Source organism: Rattus rattus, chromosome 15 (genome assembly GCF_011064425.1).
Source record: "Rattus rattus isolate New Zealand chromosome 15, Rrattus_CSIRO_v1, whole genome shotgun sequence".
Lineage (NCBI taxonomy): Eukaryota > Metazoa > Chordata > Mammalia > Rodentia > Muridae > Rattus > Rattus rattus.
Window position 1 is genome coordinate 40031479 of NC_046168.1, and position 25182 is coordinate 40056660.

The 25182-nt window shown below is 42.1% G+C and overlaps 1 protein-coding gene across 2 annotated transcripts in view; it reads right to left on the bottom strand.

The window, feature by feature from the left end:
* Window positions 1–24910, bottom strand: part of Commd10 (COMM domain containing 10) — a 127251-nt gene extending 102341 nt beyond the window's left edge. For both annotated transcript variants that reach the window (XM_032885332.1, XM_032885331.1), the window contains exons 1-4: window positions 24839–24910; window positions 23198–23288; window positions 20067–20177; window positions 15987–16142 (exon numbers count right to left, since the gene is read on the bottom strand). In XM_032885332.1, the coding sequence (XP_032741223.1) occupies window positions 15987–16142; window positions 20067–20177; window positions 23198–23288; window positions 24839–24879 (399 nt within the window). In that variant the 5' untranslated portion in view covers window positions 24880–24910. The remainder of the gene's footprint in view (window positions 1–15986; window positions 16143–20066; window positions 20178–23197; window positions 23289–24838) is intronic.
* Window positions 24911–25182: the final 272 nt, after the last annotated feature.

The following is a 25182-nucleotide window of genomic DNA, read 5'->3' on the forward strand; positions in this document are numbered from 1 at the left end:
GCATAATCTTAAAGCATGTAGCCCGGAAAATAATCTGAGACCATAAAAGCCTGAAGACTTGAGCTCCATCTTCAGCAGCCCTTAAGCCTGATATTCAAAAACCTGTAATCCCAGCATTCCTAAGTGAAATGGGAGGTGAAGACCCATAAGATGGGAAGTGGAGAGACAGAATAGGCAGGAGGCTCTCATGCAGTGGAGCAGCAGAAACAAGAGAATTTTGGATTTAAAAAGTCTCAAAGGACCATGCTGATGGGAACTTGGAAGACAAGAATGTGTACAGTGGAGGCCTGGTTTCTGACCCAGGGAGAACAAGGGCCCCATCAGGGACTGGTCATTTGTGTAATCTTCTAGCAGAGTACCTAGCTACAACCTGTCCTGAAAACTTTCGTGGGGCTAGATTTAAAGGCAATGAACTAAACTGTTTGGAGATCTAAAGCCAGGGTAGCTCAGGCTGGGGCACAGTTAGTGCTTGCTACTCTCAGCCAGGTCTGTTGTGAGACAAGAGTAAGAAGCATGACAAGGAAAGGCGTGTGGCTTCAGTCCAGGCAGACAACGAAGTATTTGTAATGTTACAGAGATTAGGGCTCAGGACTTTAGACCCGGACAACATTTGTGGAAGGCTCCACCTTTTCAGAATGCAAATTCACTTGAAAGAGAAAGCAGAGAATGTTCCTGAATTTCAATCATTCTTAAAAGCCTCTTTCTTGTTTGTTTGGTTAGTTGGTAGATTGGTTATTTATTTATTTTAGAAAGTCTTGCTTTATGTTGCCCAGATTTGCCCAGGACTCACCAATGCAACCCATGCTACCCTTGAACTCAGGAGGTCTTCCTAAGTGACTGTCTCCCTCCACAGAACATGCAGTACAGATCTCTGGGAAGACATCCCACTGAGCAGTCTCCAGAGGTCAGCAGAACACGCTTTCAACTGAACCAGTGATCCATCTACTTTCAGTCCTTTGCTTTTCATGTTACCAAATCAAGTCTTATAAGAGGTGGAAATGTTATTATAAACATCACAGCTTAGGGATCTGCCCTAACTAAATCCTCAAGCTTAGACACAGAAGTCAGCACGCTCTCACTTTCAAGGTAACAGAAAAAAAGTGTACTTCTTGACCTACAAATTCATCCAAAGTTCCTATCATGAGACTTCTCTCCAAATTCAAATTTAAGATTCATCAATGACTTTCACATTGCTACTGCTCTATGTCAAAAATATATAAATAGTACAACTTTGAGGACAGTGGAATGTCATTCAACTAATGATCTCAAGTTGGCAACACTGAAAAATACAACAGCTGTATTTAGCAAGTGCACATCTTGGAGCACAATGACATCATTGGGGTAATCTTGCTAATAGCACAGTTCTTTGACATTAGCAAAATCTTTATTCAATTTGTTAATGGTTCTGGTCACAGCAAATTATTTAGACTACATCTCCGAATAAGACTGATTAAAGGTCTCTTAAATTAAAACCCTTTAAATTCACTGCTGTATCAAAAGCAAAATCCATCACATTTTTGTTCCCTAGAAGAATTCCCCTCTCTCAAGCTTAAAGAACTCCTCCTATACTCTCACTTTTAAAGACAAAGTTTTAAATATCTAGAATTTAGGATTCTAACAAGATTCAAGGGCCATAGCATCAATCAATCAATCTCTCTCTCTCTCTCTCTCTCTCTCTCTCTCTCTCTCTCTCTCTCTCTCTCTGACACACACACACACACACACACACACACACACACACACACACACACACACACAACATACACAGAGTTTATAAAATACATGAAAATTTAAAGTGAAAAAAAAAAAACCTCTAAGAAAGAAAAGCAGACAGCCTCAATTTTAAAATAGCATAATTGGTGACTGAAGGGTTTTGTTCACTCAACAACCTCTGCTCCCTTCCAGAGGCCACTACAACAGTGGAACTACAGCAATGAGCACAGCAGTCACACTGCTCTGTCCCTGCTCTGTCCTTGTGGAGTTTGTTTTAGAGGTCAGAAGCAATTTCAAAAGTAAACAGATAAAATATAAAGTAACCTGGTACAAAAAGAGCTAAGCATCAGTAGAAGGTTCTTCCAGTTATGAGAGTCTATGATAAATGTCACCATAAACCTAGATCTGACATTGGTAAAGGAGACAGCCATATGGATGCCCAGTCCAGTAGAAGAGCCTCTGAGGCAGAGATCAGAGGGATTCAGAGTGAGCCAGGTGAGAGGTATCAGCAGTGAAAGACTGAGGGAGGCTACAGGTCACACAGGCAACTGTAAGAAATGAATTCTATCATAAGAAACCCAGAAACCATTCATGGATTTCTGACAGAAAAGGAGCAAATTCATTATGACAGTTTACAACAATCGTTAACACTGTTGGTATTCTGAGCTAGTAAAGGCTGAGAAGTAGTTCCTGTTACATTAAAACCCGTACAGACAGCCTTTAATCCCAGCAATCGGGAGGCAGAGGCAGGCAGATCTCTGAGTTTAGGGCAGCCTGGTCTACAGAGTGAGTTCCACGACAGCTAGGACTACAGAAAAACCCTGTTTTGCAAAACAAGAAAAAATTTCTTAAAGACAAAAATTATAACCTCCAGGAAGAATATTTTTCTGTAATAATTTGAAGGCAGAGGAAAATGAATAGCCACAGGCAGAAATCAGGAGGAATTTACTTAAAAAATAAAGATAAAAGGATTCTGACTCTTAGAAGGGAACCATAGAGTAGAGAAGTTCACATTTCTGACTTTCTCTAATCCTTGTAGTATGGGGTGGCTAATACTCTAACAGAACGTTTCAGAGTTTTGGGCTTAATGTGATCCCATTCCTGGATGCTAGATAGTCATGGAAACATAGATCCATAAGACAATTCATCCACTAACTGAAGTTACCGTACATTAGGAATGATGCTCATCCCAGAAGCCATAAGTTGACAAATACAAAGCCCAGGGCCAGGTATAGGGCATCAAAACAACCTAGGCTATTGCCATTGCTTTTGACTGTGCACAAGAACATGTGGCAAGCCCCTACTGCTCAAGACACCACATTCATTGATCACATGTCATGGAAAAATCAAATTGACACTAATGAGGACTATTCTTGTCTGATGGCTTTCATAGTACTGAAAGTTGCTGTGCAAGCTGCTAGCGGAGAAAAAATACCAACAGTCTTACCTGGCTAGTGAACTCTGTGAACTGCAATAGAGACCAGCATGACAGGATTGCCCAGTGCAATAGTGGCATGAATACCCGGGGAGTAGCCAACCATTTTTCTAACTGGATTTAAACCTTCTATGCAAAAACAAACACATATCTGGTACTGTAAGTCCAGCCAAAACCCATGACTGAGGAGCTCATAGGCCCCAGACATAAAGCTACAATGATTATTCTGATAAATGAACAAAGTAACAAACATAACATTAAATTAATATCTTCAGTAGATTCAAGAAGTTTCTTCCTGTAGAGATAGTGGTGAATGCAGAAGCTCACAACTGATCAAAGTGCAGAGGATAAGCATGAGTGAGGTGTTCAGCCACAAATGGGACATCTATACCGCACACTGCTATCCCATCTATACCACACACCGCCATCGCAAGGCTCAGGACAACATTGAGGAAAAGGCAGTCAGACATCAGGACTGGAGCACAACAGTGTCTTCTAGCTCTAACAGAACTTGGGTACTCATGAACTCACAGCAGTTGTGGTTGCCTGAACAATATCTGCATAAGATCAAGCCAGTCAGCATTATGGTAGAGCAGGAGAGGGTTCACAACTCTCCACCCTTAACTAAGGAGTTGTGGACACATGAGGGCTCCTAGGAGAATCACTTTTCTTTAAGGGTATTACCCTCTGTAGGCCAACCATGATCCTGTGAATAGCCCCACACTTATAAGTACATGGGCAGGACAAACTGGACTCAATGGATCATTAAAACAACAAAAGCTCCAAGAGCACATCAAAACAATCATCTACCATGATCAAGTAAGCTTCATCCCAGGCATGCAGGGATGGTTTAATATACGGAAAACCATCAACGTGATCCATTATATAAACAAACTGAAAGAACAAAACCACATGATCATTTCATTACATGCTGAGAAAGCATTTGACAAAATTCAACACCCCTTCATGATAAAAGTCCTGGAAAGAATGGGAATTCAAGGCCCATACCTAAACATAGTAAAAGCCATATACAGCAAACCAGTTGCAAACATTAAACTAAATGGAGAGAAACTTGAAGCAATCCCACTAGAATCAGGGACTAGACAAGGCTGCCCACTCTCTCCCTACTTATTCAATATAGTTCTTGAAGTTCTAGCCAGAGCAATCAGACAACAAAAGGAAATCAAGGGGATACAGATCAGAAAAGAAGAAGTCAAAATACCACTTTTTGCAGATGATATGATAGTATATTTAAGTGATCCCAAAAGTTCCACCAGAGAACCACTAAAGCTGATAAACAACTTCAGCAAAGTGGCTGGGTATAAAATTAACTCAAATAAATCAGTAGCCTTCCTCTACACAAAAGAGAAACAAGCCAAGAAAGAAATTAGAGAAACGACACCCTTCATAATAGACCCAAATAATATAAAGTACCTCGGTGTGACTTTAACCAAGCAAGTAAAAGATCTGTACAATAAGAACTTCAAGCCTCTGAAGAAAGAAATTGAAGAAGACCTCAGAAGATCGAAGATCTCCCATGCTCATGGATTGGCAGGATTAATGTAGTAAAAATGGCCATTTTACCAAAAGCGACCTACAGATTCAATGCAATCCCCATCAAAATACCAATCCAATTCTTCAAAAAGTTAGACAGAACAATTTGCAAATTCATCTGGAATAACAAAAACCCAGGATAGCTAAAACTATCCTCAACAAAAAAAGGACTTCAGGGGAATCACTATCCCTGAACTCAAGCAGTATTACAGAGCAATAGTGATAAAAACTGCATGGTATTGGTACAGAGACAGACAGATAGACCAATGGAACAGAATTGAAGACCCAGAAATGAACCACACACCTATGGGCACTTGATTTTTGACAAAGGGCCAAAACCATCAAATGGAAAAAAGATAGCATTTTCAGCAAATGGTGCTGGTTCAACTGGAGGTCAACATGCAGAAGAATGCAGATTGATCCATGCTTATCACCCTGTACAAAGCTTAAGTCCAAGTGGATCAAGGACCTCCACATCAAACCAGATACACTCAAACTAATAGAAGAAAAACTAGGGCAGCATCTAGAACACATGGGCACTGGAAAAAATTTCCTGAACAAAACACCAATGGCTTATGCTCTAAGATCAAGAATCAACAAATGGGATCTCATAAAACTGCAAAGCTTCTGTAAGGCAAAGGACACTGTGCTTAGAACAAAACAGCAACCAACGGATTAGGAAAAGATCTTTACCAATCCTACAACAGATAGAGGCCTTATATCCAAAATATACAAAGAACTCAAGACGTTAGACCGCAGGGAGACAAATAACCCTATTAAAAAATGGGGTTCAGAGCTAAACAAAGAATTCACAGCTGAGGAATGACTAATGGCTGAGAAACACCTAAAGAAATGTTCAACATCTTTAGTCATAAGGGAAATGCAAATCAAAACAACCCTGAGATTTCACCTCACACCAGTGAGAATGGCTAAGATCAAAAACTCAGGTGACAGCAGATGCTGGTGAGGATGCATAGAAAGAGGAACACTCCTCCATTGTTGGTGGGATTGCAGACTGGTACAACCATTGTGGAAATCAGTCTGGAGGTTCCTCACAAAATTGGACATTGAACTGCCTGAGGATCCAGCTATACCTCTCTTGGGCATATACCCAAATGATGCCCCAACATATAAAAAAAGACACGTGCTCCACTATGTTCATAGCAGCCTTATTTATAATAGCCAGAAGCTGGAAAAAACCCAGATGCCCTTCAACAGAGAAATGGATACAGAAAATGTGGTACATCTACACAATGGAATATTACTCAGCTATCAAAAACAATGACTTTATGAAATTCGTAGGCAAATGGTTGGAACTGGAAAATATCATCCTGAGTGAGGTAACCCAATCACAGAGAAACACACATGGTATGCACTCATTGATAAGTGGCTATTAGCCCAAATGCTTGAATTACCCTAGATGCCTAGAACACATGAAACTCAAGACGGATGATCAAAAGGTGAATGCTTCACTCCTTCTTTAAAAGGGGAACAAGAATACTCTTGGCATGGAATAGAGAGGCAAAGACTAAAACAGAGACAGAAGGAACACCCATTCAGAGCCTACCCCACATGTGGCCCATACATATACAGCCACCCAATTAGACAAGATGGATGAAGCAAAGAAGTGCAGGCAGACAGGAACCGCATGTAGATCTCTCCTGAGAGACACAGCAAGAATACAACAAATACAGAGGCGAATGCCAGCAGCAAACCACTTAACTGAGAACAGGACCCCCGTTGAAGGAATCAGAGAAAGAACTGGAAGAGCTTGAAGGGGCTCGAGACCCCTTATGAACAACAATGCCAAGCAACCAGAGCTTCCAGGGACTAAGCCACTACCTAAAGACTATACATGGACTGACCCTGGGCTCCAACCTCATAGGTAGTAATGAATATCCTAGTAAGATCATCAGTGTAAGGGGAAGCCCTGGGTCCTGCTAAGACTGAGCGTGATTGTTGGGGGGGGGTGGCGGTGGGGGAGGATGGGGAGGGAGTGCCCATAGAGAGGGGGAGGGGGATTAGGGGATGTTGGCCCATAAACCGGGAAAGGGAATAACACTCGAAATGTAAATAAGAAATACTCAAGTTAAAAAATAAAATTAAAAAAAAAAAAAACAACAAAAGCAAGAACAGGACACAAAATTAAGAGGAGAGGAGAGGAGTGGATCTTGGAGGAGTTGGGGGGAAAATGGGGAGAGAAACATGATCAAAATATGTTGTGTATAAAGTTATCAACAAATAAAGACACTTTTTAAAGAAATACTTGTCCACAAATGTTCATATCAGTGTTACTCTTAAGGACATAGAACTGTGACTGCCCCAACATCTGCAAATAGAAACAAACTGTGACTTTTAATCAGTGGACTGTTACTTAGCAATAAAAGAACAACTAATACCTACAGCAAACCAGACAATCCAAGAAGGTGTCACTGTCACTAAGTTAATACGTGTTATACAAGTCTGTTTATATAAACTCCAATATCACACAGAAATAAGCTACAGCAATATAATCAAGAAGAGGACACTTGGTATACTGGGGTACACTGGTACACATCTTCAGTCCCAGCACTCAGGAGGCAGACCAGGTGGATCCCTGTGAGTTCAGGCCAGCTTGATCTACACAGCTAGTTCCAGGCCAGTCACAGATTCTCTTAAAAAGATAGAGAGGGTGAGATGGAGGGACTGAGATAACCTAGACACCTGGCTGATGAATACATGATATCTGTTTTACAGAATATACAGAGGTGACTGAGTATACAGGGGTGACTGACTGAGTATACAGAGGTGACTGAGTATACAGGGGTGACTGAGTATACAGGGGTGACTGAGTATACAGAGGTGACTGAGTATACAGGGGTGACTGAGTATACAGGGGTGACTGAGTATACAGGGGTGACTGAGTATACAGGGGTGACTGAGTATACAGAGGTGCTGAAACTCACCAGTTCAATATTTCACATCCCTCAATTTTATTGCAAGAAAGTTATATTTCTGTAAAAACAAGCTTAAATATATATAGCAGAGTATCTCAGAACCTCATACTCAATGAATTCAAACACCTAGAAAAATTATGCCTTTTATTTAATTGCATGCCAATGACTTAAGTAATAGAGGCAGTAATCTGAGTTGGCTGTGCATATGATTACAAAAGTACCTCGCTCATAAATAAGGACAATAAAGCTAAGAGGCATTTAAATCCTGAAAGACCATAGACATGTATGCAATTACAGTGACACTGTGTTTAAAGACTTAGATGCTGAAAATACTCTGTCCCCTTTATCATAAAACTATTCATCTATTCTTTGAAAGCCAAAGGAGATGCAATAAAAATATTAAAATGACAATATGCAAAATATAAATTATAAAATGTCAAGTTCTATTTTTTTTCTCTCTTATATTACATCCTGACTGCAGTTTTCTCTCCCTCTACTCTTCCCAGTTCCTCCCCACCAATTCTCCGCTCTCTCAATCAGCTGTTTCCCTTCAGAAAAGAGCAGGCCTCCCAGGGATATCAACCAAATATGGCATATCAAGTCACACTAAGACCAGGCATATCATATCAAGGCTGGGCAAGGCAACCCAGCAGAAGGAAAAGCAAATTCTAATTTCTTACACTCAGTAAAAGAGAAGAGCATCTGCATGGGTAGAGAATGCTCCTCCCAGGAGTTATATGTTATTAAACAGAACTCTCAGTTGCAAACATAGGCTCTCTCACTATGACTTGCTGATCAGGGAGGCCTCAAACAACACAAGCTATTGCTACTGCTCTTGGTCACCCACCATAACTAGATTGTAAGACTGTAATGCCGAAGACTCCACACACTCCTTTGCTTTCAGGTCATTGAGAGATAGATCTCTCACTACCTGGGAAGCTTTCTCCCTCCAAGCTAGCTCCAGTGCCACTGGAAGAGAAAAGACATCAATAGTCTTATCCAATGTGGAACCCTAGGTGCTACAGTACTGACCTGGCACACTAGCGGCACGGCCATTAAAAGGCTAACAAACTGCTTTCTGGTTAGATTTGTGGTCTGCTCCATAGGGGAGATTTCATGTCTAATCTCATGACCACAGAGACCATGGGCCTTAGAGGGGAATCTATTGTTGCTGTTTTCTTAATCAATGATGTTAATCCTTCTTCTAAAGAATTATGTTTATAACCATAGCTTTGTGGTGCTCTTAACCTTGGCCAGAGAAGCAGTGGGCAGAGGTCAGTATAGTAGAATCATAACTGGGACAAATGCTAAAATAAGAGTCTGTGTGCTCATCCATAAATGGAATGTCTATATCAAGTCCTCCATCCAAAGGCTCAGGGAACATCACAAAGGTGAGCAAAAAGCCAGAGAACAGCAAGGAGTGCTGGGAAATGTTGTCTTTTGGACAGAATGTGACTACTGCATTCGTCAATTCAAATCAGCTGTGGTTACCTGCACAAGGCCTACAGAAGAACAAGCCAGCAAAGTTGTAGCATGGATGAGGAAGGGGGCCATAAGGCCCTATCCCTAGGTAATTGTTGGCTGGTACAGGAGAAAGAGTCGTTTTCTAAAAGGATGCGGCCATTAGGTAGGTAGGTTGCCCATACACACACAGGTGGAATTAACTGGACTCGGCGGGTTTTTTTCTTTCCTTTAATTGAAGAGCATGAAGTTGGAAGGAGGCCATGTTAGACTAAGAGGGAGGAAAGAGGGTAACTAAGATCAAAATGCATTTTATGTATGTATATAATTCTCGACAAATAAATGAAAATATCCTAAGTAAAAACAGGTATTCAACAATGAAATAAACAATTGACTGTTATAGTTAATACAACAAATCTTGTAATGGCTTAAAGGGAATTATTTTAGTGTTTAGAGATATTACTATCTTAGAAAAAAAGAAACCTGGACCATCTATTTTTAAATGCAGGCAAAACCTGTATAAAGACAATAAAAGTTCATCATATATCACAATGGCTATATATTTCAAAAAAATCTGTATGTAAATGGTGAAATGAAAAGAGGAAGCTGTGCTTGACAAAAGAAAAATCACATTGAGCACACTGTGAACATTCAAAACAAACAAGAGTTAAACTTATACTTAAAAACTCCCCAATACATAAACTCTCTCTTAAGAAGAGAGATCAATGCACAAGCTACTTTGGGAGGACTTATAATTGGCCTTCTAGACATTTCCATTACCTTACTTTTTAAAGGTATTTTAGAAAAAAAATACAAAAACACAATTTAAGAACAGTGCCTCAAAAAAAGTTTCAGAAACAAAGTTATTATTGGTAAAAACATTTGACACAATGGTTTTTACTTTTAATATGGTTCGAATATATTAAAGGATTCTAAATAAAAATTAATGAATAAAATTAAAAAATAATGCTCATTTTCTGTGGTTATGATCACATAGCATTAGGACAATGTTTGAAAGCTCTGCTGACAGACAGAGGCAAGAATAAGATAAGAGGCAAGAACACAAAGCCAGATAAGCAGCAGTAACGTCGTCTCCAAGAGATTAAGACAGTGCTTTTGAAAGGTGAGGAGACAGAACTGAAAACTTGCAATAAAGCGCTGGAAAAGACGATTCTGATGGTTTCTCAGTACTCTCGCCAACTTCCCAGATCTAAATAATAAAGACGTAAAGAGAGTGCTTTCCCACTATGTCTTTCAACTGCTTCTCAATTTATCTTTGAGAAGGACACTAAGCACACACAATAGGAAAATGCAGTCTCCTTATCAAATGGTGGAGGAAACTGGCTATGCATAAGAACACAAACTGGGCTCTTACATCATATGCAAAAATTAATTTTCAATCATTTAAATACCTAAATACCAGGTATAATGAATGTTCAGGGGGAAAACTTCTGCAATGCTCTGGCAGTAGTTCTTAGAATACAAAAGCAAAAGCAAAGGTCACAGAGAAAAAGCAACTGTGATTGTGCTAAACTCAAAGCCCTTGAGCAGCAAGGTGCAAAACAGAAAAACATCATATTATCTGATAAGTGTTCAAAAAAATAAAAGGATTCAAACAAGGGTTGACAAAATAGCAATCCAGTTTTTAAAGTGGATAGAGCGGGCTGGAGACGTGACTCAGCACTTGAGAGCACTTGCTGCTTTTCCAGAGGAACTGAGTTAGGTTTCCAATCCTTCCATATCAAACTGCTCAAAGCACCTACGACTCTAGCTCCAAGACATCTGACACCCTCTTCTGGCCCCCTCTGGCTTTGACACTCCAGTGCACAGGCCCATAAACACACACATGTGCACAAACACCACACACTCATTCACACTCATGCGTACACACATGCATACAAAGTTTAAAAAAAATTAATAAATCTTAACAAAAATTAAAAATGGATAAAGTTTTTTTTAAACAGAACCTACCAACAGGCATGGCAAAGGTGCTTAGTGTCACACACCAGGAATATACCAAACAAAGCCGGAGAGGAGTGTCGCCTCAACATGTTAGTAAGCTGCTGTCTTAGTGAGGGATTCGTTGCTGTGAAGAGACACCATGCCATGACCAAGGCAACTCTTACAAAGGACAACATTTAACTGGAGCTGGCTGACAGTTCCAGAGGTTTAGTCTGTGATCATGGTAGGAAGCATGGCAGCCTGCAGGCAGACATGGTGCTGGAGAAACCAAGAGGTTCTACATCTTGACAGCCAAGAGGAAACTAAGACTGCCTTCTGTAGGCAGCCAGGAGGAAACTAGGATTCTGTACTGGGTAGAGCTTAAGCACAGGAAACCTCAAAGCCCACCCCTAGTAACACATCTCCTCCAACAAGGCTACCCCTACTCCAAAAGGCCACGCCCACTCCAACAAGGCCCCATCTCCTCATAGTGCCACTTGCTACAGGCCAAGCATTCAAACACGAGACTATGAGAGTCAAACCTACTCAAACTACCACAGCTGTTATCAAGAAGACACCTAGTGGGGCAGGAGAGACAACTCAGTATTTAGGAGGACTAGCTGCTCTTCTACAGGACCCCAGTTGAATTCTCACCACCCACAACCATCTGTAACTCCAGTCAAAGGGGATCTGACACCCTTTTCTGGATCCCTGTGAGTACCAGGCACACAATTCCCCTCACACTGACACTACAAATGTAAATTGGTTCATTCATTACTGAAAACAGCAGGGGTGTTCCTCAAAACAGTGAAAACTGCCATTGATGGATTCTGGGAGCTGCAATCATTGTTATCAGCCGTGTAGCCACCAACCTACAGAGGAAAGATCCAAACCCATGGTCACACAGATAGCTCTGGTACCCAGTAGGTCAGAAAACAAAATGAATAGGTACATACGTACATAAGGACGAGCTCTGTGGGAAGGCAGGAGTATCTGAGGGCAGAGGGAAAACAAGGGAAGATGTAACACAGAGTGGTCACTATGCATTATGTTTACATACGAAACGGTCAAAGACAAATTTAGTTAAGGAAAAGTGACTTGAAAATAGAACTACCAAATGAGACAGGGATCCAGGCTAAGTAAATAACCAAAAGAAATGAAATTGAAACCTGCATGCTCATGTCCACTGCAGCCCTGTTCACAATGCCAAGATGCACTAACAATCTAAGTGTCTGCCAGTGGATGAATGAGTGGGACAACAGAGAATTACAGGGAAATATTATTTAATCGTTAAAAGGTAACTTGGGGACTGAAGAGAAGGCTCAGTGGTTCAGTACTCCAGACTCGCATGAAGGCTCAAAATCAACTGTAACTCATGTTCCAGGAGACCCAATGCCCTCCTCTGGCCTCTGCTGACACCAGTCATACACATGGTACATACACATACACTGGCAAAACACAATCTACTCTTTCCAGTTTCTTCCAGGCTTCCCAACTTCATTCTCTCAGTGTCCATTTTACCACATTACATCCATGTCCTGGACGTCATCAATTTGTGACCTTCCTCCCTCAGACTCCCGAGCTGCTGGGATAATACGTCACAACACCCAGCCCTCAAGTTTTTTTTTCCCAATTTCCAATTTCCTATGACAACTGGTTATTTAATTCTTAAGCAGCATCTGGGGTCACTGAGAACTACCTCCCAGCTAGAGCCTCCCGCAGGTGAGCAGCACAGACAGCACTGGAAGCTGCGGAAGCAGACACTGTAACACGGAAGGAAATCACAAGCTAAACTGGAATAATAAAAGAAGAGTCTCCAAATGCAGCGTTTAAAAGAAGAAAGAATTTCAGGCAAACAAAATGGAAGACTGAAATATGTACAGGAGGGAGGTAAACAAAGAAACGGAAAGGATGAAAACCCAGGCAGAAACTCAGAGGACAGAAGGACAACCAGACACAGAGGGGAACTCAGATGGAAACAACAGGGAACATTTGTAGACACTGGGGGTAATATTTAGTGAGAGACAGTGTCCCCCTCCCCAAAACTGGGAACATGTCAATCAAGAAGCCAAGAAAATAAAGCAAAGGGGGACTGCAGAGATGGCTGAGTCAGTAAAGGGACTGCTAAGCAAGCATGAAGACCTGAGTTCAGATCCTCAGCATGGAAACACTGGCTACATCTATAACGTCAAGAGCAGCATGACAGAAACCAGCTGACACAAGAGGCTCACTGGCCATCCCAGTCTACTTGAATCAGTGAGTTCCAGGTCCTACAGAGAGACTCCATTCCAAAACATAAGGTGTGTGTCAGGGTTAGGGGTGAGATTGAGGGAAACACCCAACATGACCTAACATTCACACACACACGCACACATGCAAGTCACATAGATTAAAAACAAAAGAAGTGTGGGAGCTGTGCAGATTGTGGGAAAAAGTCTCTATTCACAAATACTTTAAATATCTATGCAAAAACAATTACAAGAAATGTATTTGAAAATAATTGAAAGAAATCTGTTTTTAAAAAGCTCTAATCCCTAATTAGTGAAGTCATGTCATGGAGGGCCTACTCACTCTCAGGAGGCCTTGGGTTCAATCTCTGTTATCACAAAAACTATTTCTAAGGAATTAATTATACTATTTCTAGTATCTAACAGTAAACAACTGAACCAATGTTTTAAAAATAGCATATTTATAACAGTTTTAGAAACAGAATAAAATACTTAGCTATAAAACAACAAAATATGCACAGGCTCTGTGATAAAAATAAAGAACACTGCCAAAGAAATCAAAGAAGGGATTAATAAATGGAGAAATCTATACCATACTACTAAGAATTTATTCCTCTACCAATTCATCATTAAATCAAATATAATCTTAATCAATATGCCAGCAGGATTGTTTGTAGATAATGAAAGTCATTCTTCAAATGTATATGTAAAGGTAAGAAACTAAAATACCCAAAGAAAATATGAAAGTGAGAACAAAGCCATCAAGCTCAGATTGTGTATGTGTGCGTGTGTGCGTGTGTTCGTGTGTGTGTGTGTGTGTGTGTGTGTGTGTGTGTGTGTGTGTGTGTGTGTGTGTGTGTGTGTGTGTGTGTGTGTGTAGGGGCCTGCAGAGGCCAGCAGAGGGATGCCATCCCAGGAAGCTGCAGATAGTGGCTTCTGTGAGCCCCCTGGCGTGGTGCTGAAAGTAGAACCTGGGACCTTTGAAACAGCAGCAAGCGCTCTTTACTGCAATCAATCTCTCCAGCTCCACTCACACCAATTGGGAGGCGGTGGAGTGCAGATCACTCTGTATGTAGCTCTGGCAATTCTGGAACTCACTATGTAGATCAGGCTAGCCTCAAATTCACAGTGATCTGACTGCCTCTGCCTACTGAGTCTTGTGATTAACGGCTTGAAACACGCCTGGCCTTCTTATTACAAAGCTCCAGCTTAAGGCGGAAGAATTCTAGAATAGACAAATAGATCAAAAGAATCACAGAATTCACCAAAAGACTTAGACAATACATGAAATGACTTTTGACAGAGGGTGTGGGCAATGTGGAGACGAGAAGATAAATGTCCATAATAATTATAGTGACAACACTGGCACTGAGGGGCACCAAGAACAGAAAACACGGCCGTCAGCCTGCACCTTGCACCTTACCGAGATGTTGTTCAACATGGGTCTCAGACTTACGTGCAAGCGTCAACACTGTATAATACACTGATGAGGAACAAAAGACTTAGGCACTCTTGGGCACAAAACTAAGCATGGACCAAGAACAGACCAAATGGTATTTGGAGCACCAACATAATAACTAAAGCGTGAGCTGTGTGGGACATGCCATTACAGAAAAAAGAAAGACAGCTACAGACCGGCAGAGACACTGTCCAATCACACAGCACACAGAGCATCACACATCACACTGAACATCACACTGAGAATTAGAACTTCAATTAGAATTCAATTCCAACCTAAGGGGAGGCAAGGGAAGGCAAGCAAGTACCTCTTATACACTAAGACTGAAAAAAAAAATGCGTTTCTGTAGGATCTATGCCTGGAATACAGTGAAAGCTGCATCTCTGTCTTCTCTAGTGTGGAGTACAGTTAAGCAAAATATCCAGACACCTTACCACAAAATACATATGCACAAGTACATAAAAAGACATCAAAACTGTGGACTAGGTGAAAGTAAGCTAAAAACACAAGACAGCACCACAAACCTAATGCACCATAAAGGGCTGCAAAGTCTGTGACTGCTGACCCAGCGCACCTCTGCCAATGCTGAGCAATGCCGATCTTGCAGAGAAGTTCCTGGGAGGCAGAGGAGCAGCTCCCAGCCCACCTCAGATGTGTCATAAACAGGTGGACAAACCTTTAGCCAAATACCAGCAAGTCAAACCAGCCGCATATTAAAAGGATGACGCAGAAGATTTACCCTGGGAACACAAAGCTGTTTGCACATCAGAAGATCAAAGTAATACGGAGAATGTATAGGGAAAGGCAGTCTGCCCACCTATCTGCTCTGTGAGGGCCGGTTAGCAGAGCACCTTGTGACGCTGAGTTTACTGTTCTGCCGGTGCTTGTTTTACGGGAGCTGACACATGGTTAAGTCAGCACCCATGGTGTAAGGGGCTCTGCTAGGCATGAATGTATCCACAAAAACAAGCAAGAATATGACTCAGTAAGTGTTAACAGTAAGTCTCACTTGGGAACAGAGATCACTGCTAGAGGGCGTAAGGATATTGACTCATTCCTACTCTTAAATGACAAAGGCATATTTTAAACTGTCAAAATTAAATCATGTTGTGGTAACAAATATGCTAATATGAAGAAAAGATTGAACAGGGATATTCGATTTGACTTTTTACCTTACTTTACCTCTTAACAAAAATATTATCATTTTTAAGACGGGTGCTATAATTTTTTGAGAAATATGTTTGCAGCATGTCCTGTACCTTGAGAGGGCCCAGGATCCTCTGCCTGAACTTCTCAACTGTTTCTTGACCCATAGTCGACCAGGCATTGGCAAATGCTTCTGCTTTGTCCTGTGTAAGATGAATGGTCTCTAGTTGCTGCTGCAGGACCACTGGCTTCACGTTGTGATACACTGCCTGCCAAAGACGGGGAAGTACACACATCCTCAGGTTCACATACAGACTTGACTGTAAGCAGTGCATATGTATTTAAAGCAAATTAAGTACTGTGTGTGTGTGTGTGTGTGTGTGTCTGTCTGTCTGTCTGTCTGTGCGACTGCTTGTGAATAAGAGTATATTCTGGGCTGTAAAAGCCAGAGGCATTGAGTTCCTGATGCTGGCATTACAGTGCTTTTAAGCAGCCCGAAGCAGATGCTGGAAGCTGAATTTCGGTTCTCTGCAAGAGCAGTAAGTGCTCTTAACTTCTGAGCCATCTGTACCTCCAGTCTCAGCATTAAAACTATTTAAATCAAAAAGACTTCACGGAACTCTCACAGGCATTTTCAACAGTTCTATTAATATACAAAACCAACAGCTAAAGTTCAGTCAGTAGGCCTAACTTGTTCAGGCTAAATGTTTTATTTTGCCTGTGGTTTAAATAACACCAAAATTACTTAGTAAAGTTTTATTCCATTTATTTCATTTAATCACTTTAAAGTTTACAATGGTCACAGCAAATAAACTTTTCCTAAAGAATCCTTTTTTTTTTTTTGGAGCTGGGGACCGAACCCAGGGCCTTGCGCTTCCTAGGTAAGCACTCTACCACTGAGCTAAATCCCCAGCCCCCTAAAGAATCCTTAAAGCTACCTTTATCTACCAACTAAAGTTACACTTAATAAAGAAATTAAATAATTTTAACAATATCTGTTCTGTTCCCTACACGAATTGAAAACAACTTTCCCACAAACCCCTGGGCTGTTCTGTTAAACTACCGTTTTTTCTACTGATGCTTCACCAAGTTTAAGCACCAGCCATCGCTTCATGATATCCCACATTAAGGTGTGAATATGCAGTGTCTTCCACAGGTTCATGAGCCTGAGCACTTAGTCCAAGCGGACGGCACTCTCTTTGGAAGACTGGAACCTTTTAACATGGGACCTATCTAGAGAAGGGCATTATGGGTTACAGCCTGGCCCTAATTAGGCCTGAGCTCTCCGCTTCCTAACTGTTGATGCAAATCACCAGTGGCTGCATGTTCCCATCACCCCAGTCACAAGTCGCTCCCACCTCCATGCTTCCCAAAATGGATTGTACCCCTAAAATCACATGTACCAAAATAAACCTTTCCTACTCTGGGTCATGTATTTGGTCACAATAACAACAAATAAGAGAGAAAACTGGTATATGGAGTGTGCCTATTACTGGGATAAGCCTGACCCTGCGAATTATAGGCCTTTGTAGTTCGCATATGAGTGGAATATAAGTGAAAGAATTTGGAGCCACAGGCTAGAAAAGATCCCGAATGCTCTAGGAAGAACATGAGGCTGATTCTGATAGAGATGCTGACAGGGAAGGTAATGCTCAAGAGGTTTCAGGGAGGAATAAGGACGATCAGAAGCGGAGCTAGAAGTCATTCCTGTGACATTCTGACATACCGTGTGACTGCATTCTACATGCGTCCTGAAGTTTTGAGTGAGGCTAAATTAAAAAATAGTGGACTCTGGGCTGAAGAGAGAGCTCAGCAGTTTAAGAGCACTGGCTGCTCTTCCAGAGGTCCTAGATTCAGATCCCAGCACCTACATAGCAGCTCACAACTGTCTGTAACTCTAGCTCCATATCCTTTTCTGGACTTTGAGGGCACCAGACACACACAAGGTGCACAGACACATGCAGACACAAAAGATAATGGACTAATTAATATGTTTGGTTGAGGAAATGTGAAGGCAGTACATACTCTGTTGGCATGGTTACTGCTCACTGCCTTTAACCAGGTATTGGAAGGTAAAAGGAAAAGAAATAAAAAAGGACAAGAAAAAAGCTGGAACACAGAATTAAAGGCAGGGCAGGCACAGGGGATGCAGACACAGAGGTATTGATCGCTAAGGAGAATAATGAGATGAAGGAAAACCTGGCGCTTTACACTTCACACTGGGACAACGGGAACGAAGCACTGGGAAGAAGAGACTACCCACTGAAGGCTCTAGGGTATAACACTGAAAGCCATTCATCTGAAAGGAGAGAGAAAAACAGAGTGCCTAAACAGAGACCGCTCCAGGGCTAACAGCTGGAAAACGGTTGCCTGGGTTACTGTCCCCACACAAAAGATGCTGCAACTGTCATAAATGGATGCTAAGCTACATCTCAACCTTGCGGCAGGAACTGAGAGCTGCATCTACACAGTGCTGGGTCTGCAGCTATGCAGAATGCAGGACTTATAACATTATGGAGACTTCCAGGTTCTAGAAAACTAATGAGGTCAGACAACGTGTAGCAGTGAGACACCAGAGTGCCTGACTGGGCTGTTCATGATGTTGCAAAGATGAACCCAAAGGTGTAATAGAGACAGGAGCATCTGAATACCAGAAATATGTGGCACCCATGGGAAAAAGCTGCAGGCACCAAATGAAGCCAGGCCAAGACAGACGCCCATTGTGCCACAGGGCTGTGTAAAGCCCCTTGGGATCCACATCAGGCCATGTTAGCTACAGATGCTAGACAAAAAACTGCAGAGCTCGGTGTTTCCCTGATGTGTGCTGGTCTTTCCATGGAATGCTACCTTTTAAAATGGAATACTTACTCTGTACATTAAAAACATGTAACTTGATGTTTGTTTGTTTGTTTGTTTTACCAGGGCTCGTAGCTAAAAGACTGTTCTGTGTTTCAGAAGGGATTTGGTCTTGGGATCTCTGAAGAGTGTTTATGAGGATGTCTGAATTTAAACTAAATTCTTATTTCATTATGAGATGCAAAAAGAGTATGGAGGCAAAGGGTGGAATGTTACCACTTCAGAGTGAAGTGTTCCCCTTTAGGCTAGTATGTTTAAAGGCTTAGTCCCAGGCTGGTGGCTGTTTGGAGATGCTGTGGAACCTTTAGGAAGTGGGTCCTTACTGGGTCCTTACTGGAAAGCAGGCACATTTGTGAGAGCCCAGCTCCAACTACAGGGCAAGTTCTGCACTTCTTGATATGCAGAAATAGGAATGGTATGGCTTACATTCCTACATCACGGACAGGAGCTGCTCCCATGTCTTCTCATCCCTCCTCCCTGGAATCAAACTGTAACCAAAATAAATCCTTCCTAAAGCTGTTTCTTCAGGTAATCTCTCATGGTAACAAATTCCATCCACAGTCTCCATAAAGTGGCAGCAGCTGCCTGACAGCTTGTCCTAATAGTACCTGTTCTCTACAACGTTCATGAAACTGCAGTACTACCGAACCTTTTATTTCAGGAGTATCCTATTTAATAAGCTGATAGGAATTTACTAAAAATCTATTTTAAGCTCAGCTCTTTTAAGCTAAGCTTATAAAAGAGGTGCGAAAAAATAAGATCCTGGCCTACAATACATTCAAAGTCTAGTAATGGAAACAAACTGATGTGTGTGGAATAATGAAAGACTAGCAATGTGCCCTACCGTAATGATCAAAAACCACACAAATAAGGTATGGCTACAGGACTAAGCGAAGTGGGCTGCAGTGATAGGACTTACAGGCCTAAAAATCATGAAATGAACCTTGAGAAGAAATGGTATAGGAAGGAAATTCAAAAGTAAAAAAAAAAAAAGACATTATTTCTTTTCTGAATCATCCTAACCAAGTGCATGCCACCCAATCACCTGTTCAACTTCACAAATGGAAAATGCTCACTTTTCCGGGTATACCAAGAAACAATGACTTAAAGCCAGATGAAGGCCCAATTCAGAGGGAAGCTTTAACTACTACTGTATCATGTTTATTTTTGCAGAATGAAGTACTATGGGAAGAAGCCAGGCGTTCTAAAATGTTTCAGTAACTGAAACTCTTGATTAAAATATCCATCTTATGTAGCTATATAAATATATAGAAAGCCATAGATATTAAAGTAATAAAAGTATGCAGTAAGCAGGAAATTTGAGGCAATAAAAATACCTGTTCCAAAACAAATGATATTGTCTCCAGAACCAGGTGAAGTTCTTGTTTCTCTAGAGAGAACGCAGCCTGAAGTTTTTCTTCCTCTTCTTCACTGAAACTGCTCTCGGCCTACAAACACAGCATTCAGTCATCATAGAGCACACACTCAGAAGACTCAGTCCCTCATACAGGAGAAGAAGAGGCTGTCCTGAAAGGAAACTTGTGTGCTTATACTCTACATTACAACATGCATTCTAGACAACTGTAAGAAATAAAGCAAACCCTTTGTGGTGACCTGACTAATCGCTGGGACTCTGGGCTGAGGAGCGGGAGGTTTTTGCTTTAAGTTTAGACACCCATGCTTTATATTTCTTACATCTGGTTTTCTTAATTTCTCATTTCATCTCATAATGAGCAGTCACTTCTTGAAACTGCCTACTCACCCTATCACAGTGCACTGACATTCCCCACCTGACCCTCACTAGTCTGTCTTGCTGTTTCTTACAGGCCTGGTCAAGACCCTAGACAGCTGGCTCTACAGAGTGAAGCCCACAGCAGTTACATCCACAGATTTCATATGGGGGCCTAAAATTTCCCCCATGGGGTCAATCACAGAGGATTCTTCATTAGATGAGTTGTAACCACTATTTTTGAAGATCAGAGGCCACAAACATGTTTCTAAGTTCTCAGCGACAAAAGTTTGTGCAACTTCCCTCAGTTTTTCCCAATGCAGACTGCTGACCTGTAAGATGAGGATGAGGCATGCCACAGACTGTTCCTATTACTGTGATTCCTCCTGACTCACCATCTACGTCACAAATTTACCGTAGGCAGGAACTTGGAGGTCCTATGTTGTTTTGCACTAACTCCCAAAGTGACTACATACCAAGTGTATACTGAACAAGTCGGGAAGGGAACTCCACGATGAGAATGGCATGGGTCAGAGGTTAGGGTTTGGTCGTCTCCTGACTGTGAAATAAGTGCTGGCAATGCAGCACTAAAGTAAGCTGAGAAGCAAGCAAATGCAGCACTAAAGTGAGCTGAGAACCAAGCAAATGCAGCACTAAAGTGAGCTGAGAAGCAAGCAAATGCAGTGCTAAAGTGAGCTGAGAACCAAGCAAATGCAGCACTAAAGTGAGCTGAGAACCAAGCAAATGCAGCACTAAAGTGAGCTGAGAACCAAGCAAATGCAGCACTAAAGTGAGCTGAGAACCAAGCAAATGCAGTGCTAAAGTGAGCTGAGAACCAAGCAAATGCAGTGCTAAAGTGAGCTGAGAACCAAGCAAATGCAGCACTAAAGTGAGCTGAGAACCAAGCAAATGCAGCGCTAAAGTGAGCTGAGAACCAAGCAAATGCAGTGCTAAAGTGAGCTGAGAACCAAGCAAATGCAGTGCTAAAGTGAGCTGAGAACCAAGCAAATGCAGTGCTAAAGTGAGCTGAGAACCAAGCAAATGTCCTGAAGGCACAGAGAAGAGAACCTCACAAAGCTTGAGAGTGGGACCACAGCATTCTTACGACACAGTGATATTCTCTCAGTGAAGCAGAGAACAAAAGCTTTGGAAGCGAGGACAAAAATGCATGCACAACACAGAGCTGAAAAAGGCCTAGCACAGCGTAGGAAACGAGCACCATCCAGTGAGACTGCAAGTGGAAAGGAAGGAGAATGTAGGCCACTGCCGTAGTCTAATGCATCTCGCACAGTGTTAAGGATTCTGAAGTTTTCTCCATGTGATAAGGGACACTCACTGATGTCTCTACGTGCTGTTAAAATATGATTGACATTTTAAAAAGAGAAAAACATTTGGGAACGTTACTGTAATGGTATTACTAGGAATCAATCAGGGGCTGGAAGGTTGGCTTGGTGACTAAGAGTGCTTGCTGCTCTTGCAAAAGACATGTTCTGTTCCCAGCAACTCATAAGGCAGTTTACAACCATCTCTAACTCCAGCTCCAGGGGATTCAATGCACTCTTCTGGCCGCTATGGGAACCAAGAAAACATGTGGTACCCATGCAACAAAACACTCATTTTTTTAAAAAACAGAAATACATAAATGTTAAAAAAAAAGATCAAAACCAAAAAGATGATGAGAGACAGATACTAAAGCCAGGAAGCAAGAAGGATCTGAAATAAAACAATGTGGAAAATTTGAATCTGAGAGACAATTCGGGGGAAAAGACAATGGGTTTGGGGCTGTCTCCTTGCTAATAAAGAAAGGGAAGGTAAGAGTCTTGGCTAGAACTAAATGTTTGTGCCTAGGAACGTGCAGAACACTTAGCATGTGTCCCATAAAGATGGTCAATGCAGTTTTACAAACCAATAAAGAATGTTACGTTAAACTGGTCACCAAATAATGAATTAGTTACCAAGCATCTACATAGCCAAACCAACTATATGCTTGAAATAAAAGGAGAAAGATCAGATATTAAATACTATGTGAGAAGAAATCCTGACTGCATTTTTTTAAGATTTATCATTTATAGATGTATGCACGTGTGCCTGCTTATGTTTACATGCACCGTATGCGTACAAGAACCCAAGAAAGCCAGAAGAAAGAATCAGACCCCTGGATCTGGAGGTGGTTATGAGCCACTAGCTGGGTGCTTGGAACCAAACACAGGTCCTCTGCAACAGTAGTATGTGCTATTTCTTGGCAGGGAAGAATGGGGGTTCAAGACAGGGTTTCTCTGTGTAGCCCTGGCTACTGGACCAGGTAGGCCTCAAACTCTGAGACCCACCTGCCTCTGCCTCCCAAGTGCTGAGGTTGAAGGCATGCACCAGAACTGCCTGGCTTCTGTAGGTGTTCTTCACCACCTCTGCAGCCTGAACTACCAGGAAGAATGAAACCAGCATTTCCCCAAAGCATGTTCCACAGAACATGCCAAAGGAAAACAATTCCCAAGTCAAACCCTTCAATGTATGACCTGAACATTAGCATGCAGAGCGTTCTACAAAGTTCCATTTATTTTAGTTATTTACAGAATACAAAGTCTCCCAAGCTTCTGACCAGAGAATATCACCAAACTTCCACAGATCTAGAGTTTCCAAGAACCCATTAGAGAACAATATTTCTCACAATTCTCCATATACTAGCATAATGTTTCAGAGAATCAGAGAAGTCACAAGCCACGGGAACACAGAAATGCAAACCTTCAGGTGGAGCTTTTGAAGAATCCGGCTGAGAAGTCGTGGGAATCTTCCTGTGTCTATTGCATTTATCAGCGGCACTGCTTTCTTCATGCTAAACAGAGTTTCAAAATGAGTTTTACGTGTATTTGCCATCGTCGTCTGTACATTTTTATTTCAACTACTCTGGTAGCTATGCCCTTTCAGTGAGATAAAGTGGCGTGAAGGACAGTTGGTCAATCAGTGAGCATCTCCCAAGGAGGCTCTACCCAAAGCACTCCTGTTAAGGAGTACATCTGATAAGTTTTCTTTTCCCAAGCAAAGTACTTGCGGAGGCATCTACCCAGTCAGGAACAGCAGTGGTTTAGCAGTGAAAACGCAAGCTACAACCTAATCCAAAATACAACTATGCAAAACAGCAAATGAGGCCACTACACCAAAACCATAAAGGATAATGGTGGCAAGTATCCGTGAGGGGAGGGGAAAGATAATACATACTTATTTGAAATGCAGTTATTTGAAGAAAACCTGTGTCGCTTGGAATAACCAATTTCAAAGTGTTTGGTGAGCATAACTGTGCATATACCGAGTATACCTTCGTGGTGTGCATCCCCCAGGACATGGGCTTGAAGATAAGAAGTGGGTATCAGATCCAGGGAAAAAAGGAAAAACGTTACAATACCAACTGTCTTCTTCCAATGCAGGAGTGTTGTGTTCAATTTTCAATATTTGCCTACATGCACGAATGTTTCTTCTGCCCCCACAGAATGAGTCGAGTTTTTTCCTGGAATAATTTTGTTCTAATGGGGGAAATCTCAGCAAGGTGTGGTAGGACAGCCAATAGAGCCAGCTTGTTGGGAGGGTAAGGGTTCTTGGGTCCACGAGTTTGAGGCTAGCCTAGGCAACACAGTAAGAACTGCTCCACTCCCTGGCCCCCATCCCCGAAAAAAAAAAAAAAACAAAAAACAAAAAAAAAAAAACTTTAAAACTGGGCTTTATATCACTCTAACCTAACACACCCAAAATAAATAAATAAAAACTACATAAATGGCAACACTATCAATGGCGTTTAAAACCTGCGTCACTTGGAATAACCATTTTCAAATTGTGTGGTAGGCATAACTGCATATACTGAATATGCCAAAACTGGATAAGTAAGTCACTAATGCCTAAACTATCGGACCTCGGTTTCAAAGGGCTATTAACACGTTTTATTTATAAATCACCCTTGTTAATCACTCCGTAGTACCAGCGTGAGCCTTTCTCACTATCATCAGGTCTGAAATAACTAAAAGCAGGAAGTCTTTTCCCAAGAGAGTGGACAGAATTTAGGTGGCGTCTATCAACTTCCACCTGTGCTACAAAGTCACTTTCTCAGCTACAGAAGAGAAGCAGCCAGCACTGCAAGCTCCAAGAGGAAGGAATCACTCCAGACTGGAAGCACTCCTCCCCACGCCCCGCCCCGCCCACTCCTTTCTCCACGCCCACCCAAGCCATCCTTCACGCCCGCCCACGCCCTCCTCTGAGCCCCAACAAGACCCTCCGCAGCTCCGCTCCGGCTCGTGAGCCTGGCCAGCCGCACCACAGCAGCAGGCGGTGGCAGCAACCCCGCTCCCTCCCTGACAGGTCACCCCCGCGTGGCTGGGCGCTCAGCCTGACCGCTACCTGGGGCTCTCGGGCAGGATCAGCGCCGCGGACGCCGCCATCCTTGAAGCTCCCTCGCCCGCGCGACTGTCAGCTGTGCAGAATCCAGCCAATCACGGCGCGCCTGACGGAAACCCGGAAGGGCCAAGTCTTGCCGCCCGGCAGGTTTGCGACTTCGGTCTACCATGCGCTTGATTTCAGAAGGCTTGTACGTGGTCCAGAAAGGAAGAGGGGTCATGGTGCTCCTTTCTACCTTCCGACCATTTCAAAATTGGAACTGTACATATTTTTTTTATTTCTACATCTGCATCCCTGGCTAGGCCTGTGTGTTTATGTGTGCGTTTTATCTACGTTTATACATGGCT